This window comes from Ictalurus furcatus, chromosome 15 (assembly GCF_023375685.1).
Source record: "Ictalurus furcatus strain D&B chromosome 15, Billie_1.0, whole genome shotgun sequence".
Classification (NCBI taxonomy): domain Eukaryota; kingdom Metazoa; phylum Chordata; class Actinopteri; order Siluriformes; family Ictaluridae; genus Ictalurus; species Ictalurus furcatus.
The window spans coordinates 4,845,496-4,869,130 of NC_071269.1; the positions used below are offsets into that span (position 1 = coordinate 4,845,496).

At 40.3% G+C, this 23,635-nt stretch overlaps 4 protein-coding genes across 8 annotated transcripts; 3 read left to right on the forward strand and 1 right to left on the reverse strand.

Moving 5' to 3' along the window:
• Positions 1 to 3,745: 3,745 nt before the first annotated feature.
• Positions 3,746 to 7,342, forward strand: LOC128619306 (G-protein coupled receptor 182-like). Of its 3 annotated transcripts, XM_053643408.1 has the most exons (3): positions 3,746 to 4,003; positions 4,734 to 5,314; positions 6,704 to 7,342. In XM_053643408.1, the coding sequence occupies exons 1-3, from the start codon at positions 3,764 to 3,766 to the stop codon at positions 6,822 to 6,824; spliced, it is 942 nt and encodes a 313-aa protein (XP_053499383.1). In that variant the 5' UTR covers positions 3,746 to 3,763; the 3' UTR covers positions 6,825 to 7,342. The 3 variants fall into 3 exon arrangements, with proteins under 3 accessions (XP_053499383.1, XP_053499381.1, XP_053499382.1); XM_053643406.1 differs by lacking the exon at positions 6,704 to 7,342 and having other exon boundaries at positions 4,734 to 6,441; XM_053643407.1 differs by lacking the exons at positions 3,746 to 4,003; positions 6,704 to 7,342 and having other exon boundaries at positions 4,046 to 6,442.
• Positions 7,343 to 7,864: 522 nt separating this feature from the next.
• LOC128619170 (G-protein coupled receptor 182-like) lies at positions 7,865 to 10,746 on the forward strand. The gene is made up of 2 exons (XM_053643149.1): positions 7,865 to 7,938; positions 8,686 to 10,746. Exon 2 carries the CDS (start codon positions 8,689 to 8,691, stop codon positions 9,757 to 9,759), a length of 1,071 nt encoding a protein of 356 aa, XP_053499124.1. The 5' UTR covers positions 7,865 to 7,938; positions 8,686 to 8,688; the 3' UTR covers positions 9,760 to 10,746.
• Positions 10,747 to 11,928: 1,182 nt separating this feature from the next.
• On the forward strand, positions 11,929 to 16,027 carry LOC128619171 (G-protein coupled receptor 182-like). Its single transcript, XM_053643150.1, has 2 exons — positions 11,929 to 12,518; positions 14,438 to 16,027. The coding sequence occupies exon 2, from the start codon at positions 14,441 to 14,443 to the stop codon at positions 15,494 to 15,496; it is 1,056 nt and encodes a 351-aa protein (XP_053499125.1). The 5' UTR covers positions 11,929 to 12,518; positions 14,438 to 14,440; the 3' UTR covers positions 15,497 to 16,027.
• Positions 16,028 to 16,230: 203 nt separating this feature from the next.
• On the reverse strand, positions 16,231 to 23,612 carry LOC128619169 (zinc finger and BTB domain-containing protein 39). Of its 3 annotated transcripts, none has more exons than XM_053643146.1 (3): positions 22,308 to 23,612; positions 19,183 to 20,719; positions 16,231 to 18,255 (listed from the first exon to the last, which is right to left on the reverse strand). In XM_053643146.1, the coding sequence occupies exons 2-3, from the start codon at positions 20,686 to 20,688 to the stop codon at positions 17,359 to 17,361; spliced, it is 2,403 nt and encodes an 800-aa protein (XP_053499121.1). In that variant the 5' UTR covers positions 20,689 to 20,719; positions 22,308 to 23,612; the 3' UTR covers positions 16,231 to 17,358. The 3 variants fall into 3 exon arrangements, with proteins under 3 accessions (XP_053499121.1, XP_053499122.1, XP_053499123.1); XM_053643147.1 differs by having other exon boundaries at positions 22,312 to 22,426; XM_053643148.1 differs by lacking the exon at positions 22,308 to 23,612 and adding an exon at positions 21,981 to 22,057.
• Positions 23,613 to 23,635: the final 23 nt, after the last annotated feature.

The following is a 23,635-nucleotide window of genomic DNA, read 5'->3' on the forward strand; positions in this document are numbered from 1 at the left end:
CAAGCCAACCCCACTCGACCTAGAACCTGATTGCAGCTAGGAGGTTGCAATTTCATCACGCCACGCCGAGAGCTTTGATTTATTTTTCTCTTGGCACAAGGGATCAGGTAGAACTGTGTGCACATTGACACTTGTTTCCTTTGGAGGAGGACACTCAGACTGCACTGACTCGGTACTCGGTAAACCAAGGGACTGTGAACTCTGTCTCACCAAGACCCGAGTTTAGTTAAGTTAGTAGTTCAGTGGGATCTGGTTTGAGTACCACTTTGTTTGAAGGATGTTGTGTTAAATTAATAATTGTGTAGTGTACATATACTGTGTTCTTCTGATAATTGTTTAGTGTATAAGTTTGGGATTCTAATTTGTTATTTATTTTATTAATTTTATTTCCTTACTGTTATATTTGTTCCTATTGGTTATTTTATAAAACATACAAAGTTATCTTAATTTGTGTGTCTGGCATATTACTTCACTGTTGTCATCCAACTCGTGGCTAAAGCCAGTGAATCTATAGTCTTTTGATCTGGCCCAATTCCGACCATCTAAGTATCTTGACTACTCATTATGGTCATCACATGCTGTAATAACCCAATAAGTGACCCGCCCTCAACAAGCAGGTTACATGTGCCTTGATACAATCCTGTCTCGGAGGTCTACAGACAATTCCTTGAACTTCATGGCTTGGTTTGTGCTCTGACATGCATTGTTAACTGTGGGACCTTATATAGACAGGTGTGTGCCTTTCCAAATCATGTCCAATCAACTGAATTTACCACAGGTGGACTCCAATCGAGTTGTAGAAACATCTCAAGGATGATTAGTGGAAACAGGATGCACCTGAGCTCAATTTTGAGTGTCATGGCAAAGACTGTGAATACTTATGTACATGTGCTTTTTTTTGTTTTTTATTTTGAATAAATTTGCAAAGATTTCAAACAAACTTCTTTCACATTGTCATTATGGGGTATTGTTTGTAGAATTTTGAGGGAAAAAAATGAATTTAATCTATTTTGGAATAAGGCTGTAACAAAATGTGGAAAAAGTGAAGTGCTATGAATACTTTCAGGATACACTGTACATGTTCATCTACCTTGTAATATACTCTAGAGATCAGTTTTTGTTTCAAGTAGCTAGGACCATGCTGAGCCGAGATATTGAGGTTTCAGTAAACAGCTGTGTAACCACAATTTGTTGTGTGCCATGACACAAAGATTGCCGTCGTGGTTAAACCAAATAAAATAAACTATTTTTTTTTTTAAAATGTGGTTTTGCAAATTGAAAACAGTTGAGAAACCTGCATTTAACCACTTGAGATGGAATGACCCTTTATACAGCTCAATTTGCTTGCTTGTATTCTTTTAAAGCTGATTTTTGAGATTGCACATGAAATGCATAACAGTTGTGTAAGTCCATGGTTCTCAAAGTGGGGTCTGGGAAACCCCAGGAAACACAGCCAGGTGTCTGTGATTTTTTCTTTCTTTCTTTTTTTGCTGTTTTGTTACAGTAGTGAAAATCACGATCCTTCATTATCAAAGATACAGAGTTCTTAGAATTATTAGCGTATTTTAATCCAAACCTCAATAACTCAGAAACTAGTTGTCCTGTAAATGTCAACTTCATTCTAATAATTTGAATAAAAATGTGTTATGTGACTGGAAAGGTCTGGAATAAAAAAAACTAACTATAAATAGCTTAAAATATAGCTAAATATAAAATCTAAATTATAGTTGTATATAAAAGCTAAAAGCTCAAAAATTCATCAAAAATATTATTGTACACACTTAAATAATGGGCCTAATTTTAGAATAGTTAGATTATATTCATAAAATAAATATGTATTGAAGCAGTCTCTGGTTGTAAAAGGTTTGAGAATCCCTGCTCTATATAACTATATATACACTATATAACTACAAACTAATAATAAAATCTGTGAAAATTATATATTAGCAACTGTAAATATTGTGAAAATAGGTGATTTTTAATCAATTTTTTCATCACTATGAGATTATACTACAAACGTAAAATTATTAAACCCTTTTTTAGACATTTTGGCATAAAATTAGTTCATTTCAAGCATTTAGTTCTGGAATTTTTCTTTTAGCACTTTTCATTTGTAATTCTTTTATTCATCATGATACTTTTCCTTTCAATAATAATACGTCTAGTTCATTGGTTTTTGTGTGTGGTGTGATTGGCCAATTTCAAAACCTATAACAGTGACGTACAGCAGGTTGCTATGTTATAGAGTAAATACTATATTGAGCAATGCTTAAAACATGTACATTCACCAATCACTTTATTAGGACCACCTGTATACCTCCTCATTCATGCAATTAATCAATCAGCCACATGGCAGCAGCGTAATGCATACTATCATGCAGATGCAGGTCAAGAGCTTCACATCAAACAGCAGATTGGGGGAAAATGCCATCTCCGTGACTTTGACCATGGCATGGTTGTGCCAGACAGACTGGCTTGAGTATTTCAGAAACACAGCAGTCTCTAGATTTTACACAAAGTGGTAAGGAAAAACAAAAATCCTCCAGCCAGAAACGCCATGTTGATGAGAGAAATCACTCAGAGAGAAATGAGGAGAATGACCAGACTGGTTCGAGGTGACAGAATGGTGACTCAAATACAGTGAGGGGAAATAAGTACTTGCACACTTTTGTTTTTGTTGTTAAATATACCTCCGTTGCATATATCCAATAGAAATTTACACACATAACGTATTTGACTTGTAAGTATGACCAAAAAAAAAAGCTTGAGTTCGTAAGTATAAAAATGATATGAAAATGATAAGGAAGGTAAGCGAGACACCAACAGAAATAGAATTCTCTGACAATACTTTAGCTCGGTTTGCATGTACAATCCCAAGAACACCAAACACATATGGAGGTAGGTGCATCATGATGTACGGCTGCTACTTTGCAAACACTGCTGTGGCATTACACTTCATCAAAGTAAACATGACTGGAGTGATATATTGAAACATCTCCTTAGCCAATCTGAAGATGGATGTTTCAACAAGCCAACCACCCCCAAACATACAGCCAAAATAACTCAAGAAGGTCTTGCATGACTTAGACAATCTCCTGACTTGAATCCCATTGAAAATGTATGGAAAATTTTGAAATTGCGAGTCCATCAGAGAAAACCTTGTAACCTCGGGGGAATTGAAGATGATTTGCCAAAAGGAATGGGGAATGTTCAAAAATTGAATCACAATGCTGATAAAGCTAATTATGTCTTACTATAGAGATCTCAAAGCTATAATTGCCAGCAACAGCTTTACAACAAAGTACTAATGTTGGTATTAGTACTGTGGTGTCCAAATTCAATCTTCCCTAACGATTTTGTTTTTTAAACATATCTTTGTTTATGCTTATATGAATACAGACTATTTTATTCGTACTTACAGGTCAAAAGCCATGTGTATATGTGTGTAAATTTGAGGTGGATACACCTACAATATAATATATATATAAAAAAAGACGAGTTTCTGAATACTTATTTCCCCTCACTGTAATCACACTCTACAATCGTGGTGAGCAGAAAAGTATCTCAGAATGCACAACTGTGAGGCAGATGGACTACAAAAAGTGGCCAGTAAGTGTATATTACTTATAGAAATATAAAATATGTATTTTTAAATATAATATAAAAAGCCAGTTAGTTATTTTGTGCAAAATGGACCCAGTAGTAAACAGACAAATGGGCAGGAAAAGGGATAATAGATAGACGAGTGTAGAGGAAGAGGATAATGTCAACTGTGATGAAAACTTTCTCAGGAATCTTTCCTGCTGTGCGTTTCCTATCAGCAGTGCTTTTTCAGAAAGAAAGAAATAGAGAGAGAGAGAGAGAGAGAGGAGGGCTTAATGCCCCAAAGCAGGCAGGAGAAAGACAAAAACAGCACCATTCTTCAGCCAGATCAGCCTTCATTCCTCTAGGACACTGCTCTATCAGAGGGGTTTTATTTTCACAACAGCTCCATAAGGGCAAGGTAGGCCTTGTCAATTTTCAAAAATCTCAAGTTTTTCTCAAGACCACTGCGCAGTCTTAAAAAGCCAAATGTGTAAAATGTGTATCACTTGAAATGAAAATGATTAAATAAAGCAAATAGAAGTAGTAAAATGTATTCAAATAAAGCGAACACATTTCAACAAATACTATACACATTTCTATACATGGCTCGAAGGCTCTAAGTAATCTACCGGTATAGCAAACCAGCATTATATAGTGCAACAGTCAGCAAAATTTCCTATGTCATATGACAGCAAACATCATTCAACGGTCTTTTGGTGAACCAAACTGTTAAATGAGCATGAATTTCCCAAAAAGCACCGATTATTGTGATGGGGTTGAAAGAGTATAACTGTATCTATTGTATCTATTACACTGCTGATCATAAGTGAAAAGGGCGTGGTATCTCAGGGGTCCAAGCAACCACAATTCAGGTTTGCTTTAACAGCACCATAATCCTTTTTTCACAACTGAATTTTTAAGACTCGTTATATACTGCCTTGAAATAACATATCCTTTAGTATTTTTTTGTTAAATATGAAGTACCTCAAAAATATTTTGCTTATGAAGCAGAATCGTTGATTCTTGCTTGCAAATTAGCAGCTCTCAACTGCAACTTGTGAAATGGATCAACATAATTCTATTGAATAACTTCAAAGTTCACACACACACACACACACACACACTAACCCTTTCCTCTTTCTCCACAGAAAATGTCACTCGATCACAACATATCAGACCACAATGGAACACTGTGGTTCCATGACTGTTCCCTCATTCTCCAACTGGACCACGACTGCCGGCGCATCACACTGTTCCTGCTCTACCTGTTCCTGTTCATGGTTGGTTTGATCGAGAACTGCCTGGTGGTTTGGGTAAACTGGCGCAGGCGTCACTCAGCCAGTGGTGTGCTCTTCTGTGTTATCAACATCAGCTTGTCCGACCTGATGGTGGTTTTCACTATGCCATTCTTCATGCTGGAGACTGCAATGGATGCGGTTTGGGTTTGGGGCCACTTCCTGTGCAAGGTTACGCATCTCATCTACGTCATCAACTTCTACAGCAGCTCCTTCTTCCTGGCCTTCATGACTCTGGAGCGGTACCTGACCTTAACACGGCCAACCACGCCCGCCTGCTTTCCACTGCAGCCCAGGCACCGGCGATGGCTGCTGTGTGCTGGAGTGTGGCTTCTGTCCTTGGTGCTGGGACTGCTAGAAAATGTACATGTGAACCTGCTTGAGTGGCATGAACCTGGCTGTTACATGATGCCTGAGCTGCACTACATTGAATGGTTTGTCTCAGTTAGCTTCTTCTGCCTTATCTTTCAGTTTTTGGGCCCTGCGTCAGTCATCATCACTTGTAACATCCTGATTGCACGGGTTGTGCGTGCCTCTCCGGATGTGCAGAATCGTAGGGACCTTTGGTTGTTGCACGTGTACTCAGTCGTTTTTGTGGCCTGCTGGCTACCCTACCATTTGGTGAAGTTCCTGATGATATTGGATGATCTGAATCCACACTTGATGTCCTGCAACACCATAGATATACTGTACTTCTCTTTGGGTGTTGTACAGTGCATCTCACTCTTTCATTGCATTGCCAACCCCATTCTCTATAACTTCCTGAGCAAGAACTTTCGTGCCAACCTCATCAATGATATTCTTTCCCGTATATCCTCACCACCATTCAGCAGTGTACCCAATGCAGCCGATGGTGTGGGGAGGTCACTGCAGAAGGAACGAAAGCTCAGCAATGCCAGCACCAGTCACTCAGAGATAGGATCCTAATACGGCAAGTTCCCATTAGGTCATAATGAGGTCTCCTGAGATGATGAGAGATGGGGAAGTGGCAAATATTGGAGCTTTACCTAATTTGTACTGCTGTGACGCATCAAAATGTCATCCAAATGACTTTCATATGTGTTTTAACACCTCCACATAGCTAAGGAGACAATTTCAGAATTATGTCATATTTTTTTTTAATCATAAAAGAAGGGTTTTGGTATCATGCTCACTTCTAAAATATTGCCAGTTTCTTAGTGCAAGGACTAACAACCATTCAAAAAGAACAATTTAAACACTAAATGGTTTGTTTTTATTGCTTGTAAATAGTAAAGCTGGAAGGCCCAATGGAGTCAAACATCCATTTAAGGAAAGGTTATGGGTTTCTGTTAGCAGTTTTAAAACAGGAAGGATAAAAATCTCCCTGCATCCCACTCCACAGGAAGCGATGGCATTACTACTGAGGAACATGCCACATGCCACAGATTAAAGGAAGTGTAGCAATCAAACATTTGCAGATGATGATCTGTACACTGAACAAAATAAATTACTTGACTTCACTACTAAAACTTATTACAAGTCTATTTTTCTTTTCTTTTCTTTTCTTTTTCAATACTCTATAGTTAAACAACCATTTAAATAATAAAATACATCATACTTCACTGGAACGCCTGAATGTGCTTGCCAGCTACATTTTATTCACAACAAATATGAAAAATACAGTTGAGAACAAAGTAAAACGCTTCTATTTGGAATGAATACAAATACAAAAACATAACCTATTATGTTTTCATATTTGAGTAAGAAAAAAACTTATGCAGGAATTTTTTTTTTTCTGAAATACTACATGCATCTCAACAGAAACAGTTCATTCATTCTCTATACCACTTTATCCTTTTCAGGGTCACGGGGAAACCTGGAGCCTATCCCAGGGAGCATCGGGCACAAGGTGGGGTACACCCTGGACAGGGTGCCAATCCATTGCAGGGAACACACACATTCACACATCCATATATACACTAAGGACACTTTAGACATGCCAATCAGCCTACCATGCATGTCTTTGGACTGGGGGAGGAAACGGAGTATCCGGCGGAAACCCCCGCAGCACAGGGAGAACATGCAAACTCCGCACACACAGGGCCACGGTGGGAATTGTACCCCCGACCCTGGAGGTATGAGGCAAACGTGCTAACCACTAAACCACCGTGTGCCCAAAACAGTTCATGGTTTTTTTGTTTTTTTGTTTTTTTTTAAGTGTTCTACATATAGGAGAAACAATACATCAAAGAAAGCCTTTTATACAGTATGTTCTGTAAACAAACATATCATTAGCCCTTAAAACTGCCCTTCACGCTTTTGTCTGGCCACAGGACCTCATCAACAACTCCCTGGCCAAGCAGTGGGGAAAGTATCACCTGGCATGACAAATCCAACCCTGATATACTTCAGCAGATATATCACCACATGCTTCCTCCATTGCTTATAGAAGGAATATGCACTCATATGAATTGCATTCATATGCCTTCCAGCACCAAGCTTTTGAAGTGGATATACCTACAATATAATAATAATAATAAAAAAGATGAGTGTCTGAATATTTATTTCCCCTCACTGTAATCACACTCTACAATCGTGGTGAGCAGAAAAGTATCTCAGAATGCACAGCTGTGAGGCAGATGGACTACAGAAAGTGGCCAGTAAGTGTATATTACTTATAGAAATATAAAATATATATTTTTAAATATAATATAAAAAGCCAGTTAGTTATTTTGTGCAAAATGGACCCAGTAGTAAACAGACAAATGGGCAGGAAAAGGGATAATAGATAGACGAGTGTAGAGGAAGAGGATAATGTCAGAGGAAGAGGATAATGTCAACTGTGATGAAAACTTTCTCAGGACTCTTTCCTGCTGTGCGTTTCCTATCAGCAGTGCTTTTTCAGAAAGAGAGAGAGAGAGAGAGAGAGAGAGAGAGAGAGAGAGAGAGAGGGAGAGAGAGAGGAGGGCTTAATGCCCCAAAGCAGGCAGGAGAAAGACAAAAACAGCACCATTCTTCAGCCAGATCAGCCTTCATTCCTCTAGGACACTGCTCTATCAGAGGGGTTTTATTTTCACAACAGCTCCATAAGGGCAAGGTAGGCCTTGTCAATTTTTACTCAAGTTTTTCTCAAGACCACTGCGCAGTCTTAAAAAGCCAAATGTGTAAAATGTGTATCACTTGAAATGAAAATGATTAAATAAAGCAAATAGAAGTAGTAAAATGTATTCAAATAAAGCGAACACATTTCAACAAATACTATACACATTTCTATACATGGCTCGAAGGCTCTAAGTAATCTACCGGTATAGCAAACCAGCATTATATAGTGCAACAGTCAGCAAAATTTCCTATGTCATATGACAGCAAACATCATTCAACGATCTTTTGGTGAACCAAACTGTTAAATGAGCATGAATTTCCCAAAAAGCACCGATTATTGTGATGGGGTTGAAAGAGTATAACTGTATCTATTGTATCTATTACACTGCTGATCATAAGTGAAAAGGGCGTGGTATCTCAGGGGTCCAAGCAACCACAATTCAGGTTTGCTTTTTTACAGCACCATAATCCTTTTTTCACAACTGAATTTTTAAGACTCGTTATATACTGCCTTGAAATAACATATCCTTTAGTATTTTTTTGTTAAATATGAAGTACCTCAAAAATATTTTGCTTATGAAGCAGAATCGTTGATTCTTGTTTGCAAATTAGCAGCTCTCAACTGCAACTTGTGAAATGGATCAACATAATCCTATTGAATAACTTCAAAGTTCACACACACACACACACACACACACACACACACACACACACACACTAACCCTTTCCTCTTTCTCCACAGAAAATGTCACTCGATCACAACATATCAGACCACAATGGAACACTGTGGTTCCATGACTGTTCCCTCTTTCTCCAACTGGACCAGGACTGCCGGCGCATCACACTGTTCCTGCTCTACCTGTTCCTGTTCATGGTTGGTTTGATCGAGAACTGCCTGGTGGTTTGGGTAAACTGGCGCAGGCGTCACTCGGCCAGTGGTGTGCTCTTCTGTGTTATCAACATCAGCTTGTCCGACCTGATGGTGGTTTTCACTATGCCATTCTTCATGCTGGAGACTGCACTGGATGAGGTTTGGGTTTGGGGCCACTTCCTGTGCAAGGTTACGCACCTCATCTACGTCATCAACTTCTACAGTAGCTCCTTCTTCCTGGCCTTCATGACTCTGGAGCGGTACCTGACCTTAACACGGCCAACCACGCCCGCCTGCTTTCCACTGCAGCCCAGGCACCGGCGATGGCTGCTGTGTGCTGGAGTGTGGCTTCTGTCCTTGGTGCTGGGACTGCTAGAAAATGTACATGTGAACCTGCTTGAGTGGCATGAACCTGGCTGTTACATGATGCCTGAGCTGCACTACATTGAATGGTATGTCTCAGTTAGCTTCTTCTGCCTTATCTTTCAGTTTTTGGGCCCTGCGTCAGTCATCATCACTTGTAACATCCTGATTGCACGGGTTGTGCGTGCCTCTCCGGATGTGCAGAATCGTAGGGACCTTTGGTTGTTGCACGTGTACTCAGTCGTTTTTGTGGCCTGCTGGCTACCCTACCATTTGGTGATGTTCCTGATGATATTGGATGATCTGAATCCACACTTGATGTCCTGCAACACCATAGATATACTGTACTTCTCTTTGGGTGTTGTACAGTGCATCTCACTCTTTCATTGCATTGCCAACCCCATTCTCTATAACTTCCTGAGCAAGAACTTTCGTGCCAACCTCATCAATGATATTCTTTCCCGTATATCCTCACCACCATTCAGCAGTGTACCCAATGCAGCCGATGGTGTGGGGAGGTCACTGCAGAAGGAACGAAAGCTCAGCAATGCCAGCACCAGTCACTCAGAGATAGGATCCTAATACGGCAAGTTCCCATTAGGTCATAATGAGGTCTCCTGAGATGATGAGAGATGGGGAAGTGGCAAATATTGGAGCTTTACCTAATTTGTACTGCTGTGACACATCAAAATGTCATCCAAATGACTTTCATATGTGTTTTAACACCTCCACATAGCTAAGGAGACAATTTCAGAATTATGTCATATTTTTTTTTAATCATAAAAGAAGGGTTTTGGTATCATGCTCACTTCTAAAATATTGCCAGTTTCTTAGTGCAAGGACTAACAACCATTCAAAAAGAACAATTTAAACACTAAATGGTTTGTTTTTATTGCTTGTAAATAGTAAAGCTGGAAGGCCCAATGGAGTCAAACATCCATTTAAGGAAAGGTTATGGGTTTCTGTTAGCAGTTTTAAAACAGGAAGGATAAAAATCTCCCTGCATCGCACTCTACAGGAAGCGATGGCATTACTACTGAGGAACATGCCACATGCCACAGATTAAAATAAGTGTAGCAATCAAACATTTGCAGATGATGATCTGTACACTGAACAAAATAAATTACTTGGCTTCACTACTAAAACTTATTACAAGTCTATTTTCTTTTCTTTTCTTTTCTTTTTTAATACTCTATAGTTAAACAACCATTTAAATAATAAAATACATCATACTTCACTGGAACGCCTGAATGTGCTTGCCAGCTACATTTTATTCACAACAAATATGAAAAATACAGTTGAGAACAAAGTGAAATGCTTCTATTTGGAATGAATACAAATACAAAAACATAAACTATTATGTTTTCATATTTGAGTAAGAAAAAAACTTAAATGCAAGAATATTTTTTTTCTGAAATACTACATACATCTCAGCAAAAACAATTTATGTTTTTTTTTTTTAAGTGTTCTACATATATGAGAAACAATACAACAAAGAAAGCCTTATATACAGTATGTTCTGTAAACAAACATATCATTAGCCCTTAAAACTGCCCTTCACACTTTTGTCTGGCCACAGGACCTCATCAACAACTCCCTGGCCAAGCAGTGGGGAAAGTATCACCTGGCATGACAAATCCAACTCTGATATACTTCAGCAGATATATCACCACATGCTTCCTCCATTGCTTATAGAAGGAATATGCACTCATATGAATTGCATTCATATGCCTTCCAGCACCAAGCTGAAAAAAAGCCCTCCTCAAAAGTGTTGAGAAATGGAGAATATGCTGGCTGATAAAGAAGGGGAAAACATGGCTGATCAATGAACCAGTTGCAGACCAGTGGAAGCGTATGTTGTCCCAGATGACAACCTACCTGGGCTGCTCTGGGCCATTGATCTGCTCAGCTGAAGGGAGGATATTGTGTCCAGGTAAGTATTTTAGGGGCCAAGGGTTGCATGGTGATGGAGGATGTAATGGTGTTTTTGTTCACTCTTCGGTGGTCAACGTTTAACAGTGGCACGCTGGCTGATGACTTTCCTTCCTCACTGTCACCGTCTGAAACCCACTTCATCAATAAACATGAATATGCATCTAGTTTAAGAATTCTCTGAAACAGACAACATAGCAATAGGAAACTGTAGTTGACAGTATATATCAAATGAAATAATATGAATACCCTTGATAACAAATAAACATATATAAAAGCCTCAGTAGATTTATACAGGCTCATATTTCCTCTCACTGTAAATATCCTCCATCTCTCGTTTTTTTTGTGGCCTTTCAGAGCCATCAGCATGTGATGTTCTATAAGGCAGGGGTATCCAATCTTTTCGATAAAGATCCGGTGTGGGTGCAGGTTTTCATTCCAACTGAGCAGGAGCCACACCTGATTCCACCTGTTTAATGAGTTGATCTTGGCTTTCAGTAGACTCAGGTGTGGCTTCTGCTCGGTTGAAATGAATACCTGCACCCACACCGGCCCTTTCCGGATAAGAGCGGACACCCATGCTATAAGGACTTACCTTTCAATGTTGATATTTCTGAGCTGCTGTTATGTTTTTTTCTACTTCTGTTGTGTTTTCTGATTTGCAATTTTTAGTTTGTTAATGTGTTTTGCACTTAATAAGTGTGTTCACTCACAGTAACATTAGAAAGGACATTGAAAATGTTATGTATTCCTTCTGCTTTCGGATGCAGGAACCGCTCAACTTTATCTACGTGAACGTCAATGGATGTGTTTTGGGTCATCCAATTATTAGTAAAATATGATAATAAAGGGGAATCTCATAAAAAGATGATATAGAACTATACTGACTATATAGGATTTGTCACTTAGTGGAAGTTATTAGCACAGTCTAGTGCTGATGTTTTAATGCAATGACTTTATGTTTGCAGACTTTTAGTAGCTTTAGTAAAGCATTTTGGGGATGCAGTGAACTTTTCGTGCCAAGCCGATATCTGTGCTGAGTGACGTAATACGAGTTTAGAATAAGATAACTCTGTATCAAAAACTGGACTTTACTTGAACACTTCATGGGGTTTGGCAGTTACCCAAGATACATCAGATCACAAAATGTCACCCGTGCTCAAGGCTTTCTCAGGAATCTTTCCTGCTGAGCATGCCCTCCTTCCTGCCCTTTGAGAATGTCCAATCAGCAGTGCTGCTTAGAGAGAGAGAGAGGGTGGGAGAGAGAGAGGAGGGCTTAATGCCCCAAAGCAGCTAGGGAAAAGACTAAAGTGGCACAATTGTTCTGCCAGATCAGCAGTCATCTCTCCAGGACACTGAACCATTAGAGGGGTCTTACCCTCTCAAGAGCTCCACACGCCACAGTCAAGGTAAGCCTGGTTCTTGTTATTGTTGTTGTTTTACTTTCTCTTTCTCAAAATCTAATATAATTAAGCTTTATTTTTATTTATTTATTTATTTTATTTAAATAAAGACATTTTAACAAATCCTGTAAACATTTCTATATGTATATTGATGTGGTCGGGGCTAATATGCAATAAATTCCTTAGGGACAGTTGCCCCTGGGTAGCTTTCTATTGGGAAAATGCCATACTAGGCCCTGCTATACAATATAAACATTGTTAGTGTCTACATCATACTGAGAAGCTTTGTTACATACTCGGGTTGAGGTCCGAGCCTCTGGGGCAAGAGCGGCCTTACCCCTCAGGATAACTCGTTGATCACCAGATGAAGAAAATATGAAACTCTATTCTTAGTCTATCATAGAAAAAGAGGACTCACTAATCATTTCTAGAGTTTACAAATCTCCATCTAAGTGGACTCGGTATGTTATAGAATATTATATTCATATTATATTAATTTCAGCAGGCACATTGGACCCCATTGGATTTTTATAAAATAGGACGTTTGGTGCCAACTGTCATCACATCAATTCAATATATGAGTCAGAGGTTACAAGTACATTTTTCAAAATAGCACACAATATACTTCCGAGAAAGCATTTCAAACGATATAAATCACTGAGCACAAGATGTCCGGCTAACCCACATTATCCTGTCCATGTTTTTAAGATATGGGTTTAAATAAGCAAGCCAAAGACATTTCAACCCTTGTTCTTATAACACCTTGCGCTTCTTAATCACATATAAACAAGCAGAAGCATATCAGCATCTACTTTAACATTCTGTACTTATTCAGTTGTCATGTACGCTATAGCATGGCTTAGATCATGTTCATATTCATGTGAGTCAGGAAGTGTTTTTTAGCTCAGCAAACAGACTTGCCTGCTGATTGCTTTATTAACGGCAATACCCTCTATATACATTTTAGTACTGAATACTGTACTTATTTTTAGAACTTTTCTTATCTGTTTCTGAACATCCCTATGGCATTTCAAGAGGCAATTTAGATTTAGAGCTGTTAGGAACTCAGATATTGCAGGATCGTGTGATCAGCATCCCCTGATGATCACTCATTCTTCTGGCCTTTTCCTCTGATCTTTCGTTTCTTGTCCTTCTCTTGTCTTTTCGGGATCTTCTCGTTGTATGAGATGTCAGATTGACCTCTGAGGGAGGCTTTAGTAATATTCAGGAAGATGTCACCAAGAGTTAAAGTTTTGGTTCTGGGTGTAATGTAAATTTTTGGTTCGATTGGTGAGATAGGAGGTTACAATGCAATGGGATAAGGTATGGGTTGAGGACTCCATATCAGAGGCACGGCCATCTACAACAATATATACATATATCAAATAGGCACTAAGTAAACTAAGTAATCTATAGCAAACCAGCACTTCCCTAAAAGCATTACAAGAGAACAGTCAGTAAAGTTGTCTGCATTTTATGACATCAATATGCTGTGATTTTAGGACTATTTGGAGAACCAAAATAGTGAACAAGTGTGCACTAGCCAAAGCAGAGATTGTTGTTTTCTAGACATTATAACTGCCTCTATAGTTTTCAGCACACATGAGGATGAACGTACGGTTAACTTATTGAAAAGGTCATGAGTATCTCAGGGGTTCAAAAACCCAAAATCCAGGTTTGCTTTAACACCATGGCCCCTTATTCACTGAATTTTTAGTACAAATGGCCTCGATGGAACATATTTTGACTAGTTTTGATTAAAAATGATAGTCCTCAAGTGCCTTAAAATCATTGTACTTCGAAACAATGTTAAGAATTTCAAATTAGCACTCTCAGCTCAACAACTGAAAAAAATGGATCAGCATAATCCTATTAAATAACTGCAAAGCACACACACACACTAACCCTTTCTTCTTTCTACACAGAAAATGTCACTCGATCACAATACGTCAGACCACAGCGAAACACCGTGGTTCTCTGAATGTACCGTAGAACTGGACCGGGACTGCCGGCGCATCGCACTGTTCCTGCTCTACTTGTTCCTGTTCATGGTTGGTTTGATCGAGAACTGCCTGGTGGTTTGGGTAAACTGGCGCAGGCGTCACTCGGCCAGTGGTGTGCTCTTCTGTATTATCAACATCAGCTTGTCTGACCTGATGGTGGTTTGCACTATGCCATTCTTCATGCTGGAGGTCATCTTGGACAGGGTTTGGGTTTGGGGCCGATTCCTGTGCAAGGTTACGCACCTCATCTACGTCATCAACTTCTACAGCAGCTCCTTCTTCCTGGCCTTCATGACTCTGGAGCGGTACCTGACATTAACACGGCCAACCACGCCCGCCTGCTTTCCACTGCAGCCCAGGCACCGGCGATGGCTGCTGTGTGCTGGAGTGTGGCTTTTGTCCTTGGTGCTGGCACTGCTAGAAAATGTACATGTGGACCTGCGTGAGTGGCATGAACCTGGCTGTTTCATCTTGCTCTACAATGAATGGTTTGTCTCAGTTAGCGTCTTCTGCCTTATCTTTCAGTTTTTGGGCCCTGCGTCAGTCATCATCACTTGTAACATCCTGATTGCACGGGTTGTGCGTGCCTCTCCGGACATGCAGAATCGTAGGGACCTTTGGCTGTTGCACGTGTACTCAGTCGTTTTTGTGACCTGCTGGCTACCCTACCATGTTGTGATATTCCTGATGACAGTGGATGATCTGAATCCAGGCTTGATGTCCTGCAACACCATAGATATACTGTACTTCACTTACAGTGTTGTACAGTGCGTCTCACTCTTTCATTGCATTGCCAACCCCATTCTCTATAACTTCCTGAGCAAGAGCTTTCGTGCCAACCTCATCAACGATATTCTTTCCCGTTTTTCCTCAGCACCTGCCAACATTGCAGCCAATGCAGCCGATGGTGCAGGGACAGCATCACGAAAGGAGAGAAAGCTCAGCAATGCCAGCACCAGTCACTCAGAAATAGGATCCTAAGAACGGAAGTCTAGAATACGTCATGATGAGGTCTCCTGAGAGAGATAGGGAAGTGGCACATACTGTATGTGTGCTGCTATGAAGAAAACATTTTCCAGATGCCATCAAAGTAACCGTTTTACAAAATGTCTCCCTTCTGAAATATTCTTCCACTGAATTTCTCAGTGCAAGAACCAAAAACCTTTCAGAAAGAACATTTTTAAGAGAATAAATGGTTTCTTTTAATTGCTTGTAAACAGTGAGCTGGACGGGCCCAAAGGAGTCAAAACTGCATGTAAAGAAACAGCTTTAAGAGTTCCTGTTAGTGGGTTTAAAAGAGAAAGGAAGAAAACTCCCTACATCACCCTCCCACAGGAAGCTGCCGACAAACATGCCACAGATAAAAGGAAGTCTAACAATCAGAGATTTGCAGAGGATGATGTCTAAACACTGGACTAAATAAATAACTTGTCATCACTACTAGAATGTATTGTAATATATCTTGAAATAAAAACATATACATACATATTTTATATATATATATATATATATATATATATATATAGAGAGAGAGAGAGAGAGAGAGAGAGAGAGAGAGAGAGAGAGAGATAAAAATATATCTATGGCATAAATGGTCATTTCAAAATGTGTGCGACTCACTTGCTCTGAATTTGTGTTGTCCACTGTTTGGAAATTTTATAGCTCCATGCAAAGGCTGAGAAGATCAACATCACACTGTAACACCTGTGTATGTCTGCCAGCTCAATTTTATTCAGAACACATACAAAACAAATACAGTCTAGAACAAAGTAATATGCTTCTATTTATAATGAAAACACTCCTTACAAAATATAATGTATCAACATAAAAAGCTATAAATAAATAAATAGTTATAGATCTTAAATTGTATGATAAGATACTGCTTTCACATTAAAAAAATATTACACATTGTGGAATTAGCCCACTTAAAGAGGCCATGGGTACCATTTTTACACTTCTCAAAAGAGATATTACGGCTGAACTCACTGTTGGTCCTGACACTGGAATTGCTGACTACACCAGTCACCAGTGTGTGACATTAGAAATGACATTAAAAATGCTACTTTTTTCCTGCTGCTTTCAGCATACACAAACTTTAAATTTACCAAAGTGTCAATTTATCTTGGCTATTTCAATCCAATTATCAGTAAAATACGATATAATAAAAGGTGAACACTTGGGAAGCTTATAAAAAAGATCACAGGACTATACAGACTGCACAGGATTTATTCCTTACTCTGTTTACACTATGATTTGATGGACTGCTTTATGTTCACCCTTGCTCGATACTGTCTTAATACAGAACACATGATTAATAAATGAGCACTTTGTGCTGAATTTAAACACACCATACAAAAAGAGTGAATATACTGAATGAAATAAAATGTAAAAAATAAATAACCAAGTAAAACACAACTCTATAAAAATTACCCTCTATATGAGGGCATTAAAGCAGAGCACAGGCTTGTATCTGCCTCATTTGTCCGCTTATTGAATCTTCCATTTTTTTCTACAATGCCCATTTACACTACCATATTTACTGGTGATACAATATGCTGTTGTAACACTCTAGAATATATACATTCAGCTTATATTAATTACAGAATGAGTAGAAGGAAGAACATCAAGAGGTAATCCTAAACTAATAATCAAACCTCACATCCACGCGAACAGTCCAGTCAGTGCGCCCTCAGAATACATAAATGCTGCCACCAAGTGGCAATTCAATAACAGTACCTACTTCAATCTCCAGTCTCTATCACATCAAACATTTAATAGCTTCTACTTCTACTTAGTCCTCAACAATGGTTACAGATAAGTACTGAGGCACATGATTCGAAATTTCAGGTGTCCAGATTAGGGACCGGCTCTTTGGAGTGGTCGTTGTACATGAACGTCTCCTCTATGCTGAAGTCAGGAGGTAGGTGGTCCTTGTGGAGTTCCATGTGGGACGAGACCATCTTCAGCGTTGAGAAGTACAGGCCACACACAGTGCAGCGGTACATCAGGGCGCCGGCGTGCGTCTTCAAGTGGCAGATCATGGTGGAGCGGCCACGGAAAAAGCGCAGGCACACCTTGCACTGGTACGGCTTCTCTCCTGTGTGGATGCGAAGGTGGTAGGTGAACTCGCCAGAGTGTGCGAAACGCTTTCCGCAATACCTGCAGCGGTACCACTTCTGTTTCAGAACTGCACCCATTTGAGGGCAACCAGAAGAGCTGCCATTCTGTAAAAGTCCAGCAGGGAACGGCATACCAGCTTGAATCATTTTGTCTGGTATAAATGTGCCCAGGTTAAAGCCCAGGCCACTGAGCTTACCCATGCTCCCTGGCTCCAGGGGAGAGGAAGAAGAGGAAGAAAATTCCAGTGGCTGGTCTGCCTTGCGCTTGGCCGGCCATGTTTGGGGCTCACTTGGATGTGTGCTCAGGTGGTAATGGAAAGCTGCATCTGAAGGGAAGGTCTGTGGACAAAGGAAGCACTGAAATTCAGCCTGTCCTTCTGTACTCTCCTGACTGCCTTCATCCTCTTTGGCTGCTCCACCTTGTTCAGCATGCATGGCTAAGTGTGTGTCAAGTAGAGGCCGCTCCAGAAAGGGACAGGCACACTGTGGGCAGGAGTGGATGGCAAGGAGGTGTGTTAGCGTGTGCCACAGAAGAGCACATCGCGTGGGTTGGGTTGACTGGCACACACCACAACGCAACGTCCGTAAACATACATGACCCTGCACGTGCTCCCTGACCGCCTGAAAGGAAAATCATATATAGTTAAGAGATGGGGAAGGGCTTTATTTATCTTTATTATATAAACAGAAAAATCTCAACATGCATTACAATATAAATCTGGAACGTATTCATTTGTTCAGAAAAATTCCAGGGTTTCCACAAATAATAGGAAACCACTTCCCATGAAATGTTCGTATATCAGTCGGTCCAGGATTTTGCCATCGCAGAAATGAACACAAAATTTAGAAACTCTGCAATTTTCACAGAAGCTTGCAATTTGTCAAAATTACTGCAGATTTTTGCAGAGACGCCTCATGTGAGGCATTCAGCCAAAGCCGCCTTCGATTCACGTGCGTCGACCATGGGTACAGCTGAAAAGGTCTCATTTACCAACAAACGTCACTGTGAAAGAGCATGCAAATTGTGCAATTGCAATTTTACCAATTCAAGTCATTTTCTGGAAAAAAGCACAAAAAGCTTCGTAAATTGCATCACACATTTTGAAAAAATCCACAGAAAAATCAACAATTTTTGGCCGCAACGATTACAAAAAAACTCCGCGGATTCCGGTACGGACTGATATATATGTGACATGTCACCAGATGTGTTTAATATTAGATTTAACAGTACAATCCTTAACTACTGATTACTGACTGTATAACACACACACACAAAACATTTAAGTTTTCATGTTTTCTAAAGTATGCAAACATACAGTATAATTTTTAATTGGTTCAAAAAGCCCTAACTAAAGAATATTAATGAAGTTCATAAAATCTAAACCCATAAAATCTAGTCAGAATTTCAACTTCTCACGTACAATAAATATAAAAAAGAATAATGGGAAAGATAGTTTACAGCTGGTTAGAGTTCATGAGCATTATAGGAACTCAAACATTTTTGCTAAACATTTAACCACCTACAGACAACAAAATGAAAGCACAGACCTTTAAATCCTTGGGAATGGATTTAGCGCACGCAACACAGTGCAGTTCCCCTCCAGGCCCCTGAGTGGCATTGTTAAACTGCTCGGGCATTTGAGGGATACATCGGGCCACTGACTGGCGCCTGTGCCGGATCAGTTCAGCCTCAGTGCAGAACTGCAACTCACATATCTCACAAGAAAACAACAGGATGCCAACGTGTGTGAGGGCATGAGCGATGCTGGACCCACGATCGGGGAAAGAAGTGCCGCACACCCGGCAGCTGCCGGTCTCAGACAGGTGCGTCTCTGCATGAGAGCGTAAGACACTGTTATCTGCTTGTAACAACACTCCACAAGTTTTACAGGGCTGTGATGACGGTGCCAACTGGCCCTGATTCACCAAGACACCACTTCTGCCATTCTCTATGCACATCAGGTCTTCGTCGTCTTCCTCTTCTTCAATGTAATTTTCTTCATCGTCGCTCAGTTCTATTACATCACCCTCCAGCGCTCTCCATTGCTCTCCATCCTCTGGAGGCCCATCATGGAGGCTCCTTTTTTCTGCATCGTCTTCTTCCCCGAACAAAATGGCATCTTTGACTGCCCCAACCCCAAGTCCAACACCTCCTTCAACCACTCTAAGCTGCAGACTATCCAGTGGGTCACCAGAGGATGATGATGGTGCGCAGGATTCCCCTCCAGCCTGTGCTGATGAGTCAGGAATGGAACACGCTTCAGGAAGTGCTGGTTTGTTACCATTAATGATGACGTGTTCCTCTGAGCTGTGGTTCCCATCCACTTTCTCTTCTTCCTGTTCAGTTTTAAGCTGCAAATTGAGAGCTGGGAGGATCTCAGAAGCCTGAGAGTGGTGGTTATCCAATGAGTTCTGTTTGTTGCTTGCCAGCTGGTTATAGCTCAGATGTAGCTGAAAGCCATCCTCTGCTTTAGGTGAGTGGGAGAGTGAGAGGGGGGGGACGTGAGCGCGGTTTACCCTGTTTCCTCGGCTTAGAGGGAGGGGAGAAGGTGCGACTGGAGTGGGAGCAGCAGGAGATGACAGAGAAGAGCAGGATGCCACGGATGAAGAGCACATGGAGGCAGCCATGGTGATAGCAGGGGTCATGTCCGTTTCCACATCTCCATCTGAGCTCTTCATATCTGGGAAGGTGGCATGGCAAGCCCGCACCAACTCCCTGACACCCAGTCGTTCTGCCAACTCGTACAGCACACCGACATCTATCAGATCAGTGAGGATCTCACCCGTGTAAATGAAAGTCAACACTTTCTCAAAGTTGGTTGCAGAGATGAAGTCCAAAGAGAATGTGGGAGGGGTGCCACTCTGGCCATATGGGGCCCTAGATAGCAAGCTGCTGAAATGAGAGCTTGCACATGCAAGGACTGCACGATGGGCAGGGAACGATCGACCTCCAACCTGCAGAACCACGTCACAGAGGAGTCGTGACAGGCGGCAGCGGTTAAGCTCGGATAGAAGCAGGGCCGCATGGCCTGACCTCTGCAGCCGGATCCGCATGCCTGCCAGTATGGCGTTGAGCTCAGTTTAACTGCAACACAACCAAAAATAACTCACATGAGATTAAACTTTGCTTCATGGTTAAACAATCCTAATGTTCATATCTTATAATCAGTTTAACTGAAACAGAAACTGTTATCTTAAGCTTCCCAAGCTTCCTAAGACAAAGCTTCCCAAACTTGTTCCTTTTTACATTTTAGTGATCTCCCTGCTTGAACTCAAAAAAGGCTGTTTAAAATGCTGCCAGCTACCAGAGCACAGCCCAAGCTGGTAGACCATCTTCGCAAGTTAGTGAGTTACTTTCCCGCATCCTTATGACTTGAATTAACTGGTGTGTTATTTTCTTAAAGTACAAGGTGGCACTGCGCTACAGCGAGTAGCTTTCCGACCTCACACCTCCAGAGACCCTGGTTCGATCCCAAACTCTGCATGTGTGGAATTTCTCTACATGTTCTCCAGTTTCATCCCACCTCCCAAAAACGTGTCAGTAAGTAGTACTTAGGTGTGCATGGTGCCCTATTATGGATTGGCGTCCCATTCAGTGTGCCCATGTGTCATTCCCTGTAAGCTGGGCGTTCCCGGGATATTCTCTGCATCCACTGCAACCCTGACCAGGATAAACTGTTTACTAAATGTGAAGGAATGAATGAATTTGTCTACGATGTAGCATTGGTAGCTCTAATTCAGAAGTTGTTTCCTTTCTACCAGCTTTTGGTCTATGCAGATGATCTACTATCCTGACTCAGCTCAGACTAAGCTGAATTTTTCAGCAGGGTTAGACTACAACTATGACAAAAATGGCCAAAAGGTGTATAAGAGAACTTTTTAACTGAGGAACCTATCCATTTCTGAATTAGCCAGTCTTGGTAGCCACCTGTAACAGCCAATAAGACATGACCGGTGCACGAGCATCTCTTGTCACTGATCTGAAATCCTCGCGCGACGAGAAAAATCTAGAATGCGCTAGACTTGTACTTTTACCTCAGACACAAGAAACAACTGACACAACAGTCAAACACCGATTACCATTAAAGTACAAGTTAATATACTTTTTTTTTTAAAGGTAGGTTTCTCGAAGAAAGTAATTACAACGAAACGTTAAACGCTCGCTAGAAACCAAACATTGCATACTGCGCTAACGGTTTTATGTTTAAAATAAAACAAAAGGAAAAAAGAAAAGAAAAGCACAACAGTTCGCTATCTCGTAAAGGTAATATAGCTTGTTAGCTAGCGACCGAGTCTACCGTACTACAGCAAGTTAGCTAGCTAGCAAACAAAGGAGAATGTTTTACCTGTAGCTATACTATTTCAAGTATATTACAAAACACAAGATATCACAGAAGGACTATTTTGAATATGAAAGGGAGAAAAAAAACGAACAAACTATCCAAGTCACGTCAGCTAATTAGAAACCTGGCCTTAACGTTAGCACTGTATAAGCTAGCTATAGGGTGCACTGGTTGCTATACAGCAGTTTAGCAACCGCAAAGCTAAGCTGCTAGCTAGGAAGCTAGCTTAGCATTGAAATTAAAGTGTTGTAGACCTGTGCTGAGCAGTGTTAGCTAATGATACCTAGCTTACTACTGTTTGTAAATACAAAATACAAATCTTCTGTTTACCCACAGAGCGGCGGTAGTTTGTTTTCAGTGGAGAGTATTCCAGTTTTTATTGTTTATCAGCTCAGGCTCCTATCTTCCCCAACCATGATGGCTAGCTGGCTAATACACACCGAGCCAAAGCCCTTACCGGCTACCCATCTGGAATGAGCAGCCAGATGTGAGAGCATGGTTTACATTCCTGATGAAAATTGCAAGCATTCTTGAAAGTGCATTGGACTGCATTTAGCTAACCCAACCAAGTAGCAAGGTTCACAACAGATTCGAATATATTAAAACAAATTATTAATAAATAAAAAAAGGGGTATGGTTCAATGTAATGAGATACACATATGGGACAAGTAAGCACTTCCCTTCAGTGGTTCTTCAAAAAAAAAAAAAAAAAACCCAAGTGTATCCTTCAACCTGGCTATAATGAATGGTACTGTGAAAAATTAAGAAAACTTAGCAGAATAGACTATAAACAGCAAAAGTATAGGCCTACCATCAAACAGTGTCTACCAGTGCTACCTGTAGACTCTAATAATAATAATAATAATAATAATAAAACCCATACACCTGCATGGTATCATGTCTTAATCTTTTAGTCTTAAGAAACTTAAGAAAAGGCAGGAATGCAAAGTTGCTTTAAAAAGAAAAGTCTCACCTTCAAACTTGATGAGGATGTGGAAAATCTACCTTTAATCTACTCTGCATCCAAAGTATGATCAGTCTCTGGCACAGATACTGTAAGAGGAGGCCAATTAAATGCTGTCATATGGCAATAATCATTCATTCATTCATTCATCTTCAGTAACTACATTTTCCTGGTCAGGGTCAAAGTGGAACCAGAGCAGACACACATTTAAATAATCATTCACATCTTGTTTTGGGAGGAGAAAATCAGGAAAACCTGGAAGAAACCCACACAGACACTAGGAGAATATGTGAAACTCCACACAGACAGTAATCCAAGCTCTGGATCAAACCCTTGAGTTGCGAGTCGGCCACGCTACCCGCTGTGCAACCGCTGGTAATAATGTTGTCAAACATACAAATTTCCAATAATTAACAAAATTCCTTTGCATACTGGATAGAACATAAAGGTTCAGAGACAAATTCGCTGATAAAAATTGATGAGTTTTAAGCACAAACATACCAGTTTTGCACAGGATGTAGAGTAGTAGGGAAGTTTGGCTAGGTTGTTGTGCACCTACATAATGACTCATCCAGAGATGTTTCTGATGACATGTTAATAGTGTACATATGACAGTATACAAGCCCACACATTGCCTTTGCATGAAAAAGTACCTTTACCTTGGTTAAACTCAAACAACCACAAAAAAATTACC

Bases quoted from the DNA above. Each gene is read 5' to 3' on its own strand.
- LOC128619306 (XM_053643406.1), top strand. From the start codon at position 3,764: ATGTCAACTGTGATGAAAACTTTCTCAGGAATCTTTCCTGCTGTGCGT. The intron at 4,004-4,733 runs GTAGGCCTTGTC...CTTTCTCCACAG, and splicing joins AACAGCTCCATAAGGGCAAG to AAAATGTCACTCGATCACAA.
- LOC128619170 (XM_053643149.1), top strand. From the start codon at position 8,689: ATGTCACTCGATCACAACATATCAGACCACAATGGAACACTGTGGTTC.
- LOC128619171 (XM_053643150.1), top strand. From the start codon at position 14,441: ATGTCACTCGATCACAATACGTCAGACCACAGCGAAACACCGTGGTTC.
- LOC128619169 (XM_053643146.1), bottom strand. From the start codon at position 20,688: ATGCGGATCCGGCTGCAGAGGTCAGGCCATGCGGCCCTGCTTCTATCC. The intron at 18,256-19,182 runs GTCTGTGCTTTC...TTTTCCTTTCAG, and splicing joins CCATTCCCAAGGATTTAAAG to GCGGTCAGGGAGCACGTGCA.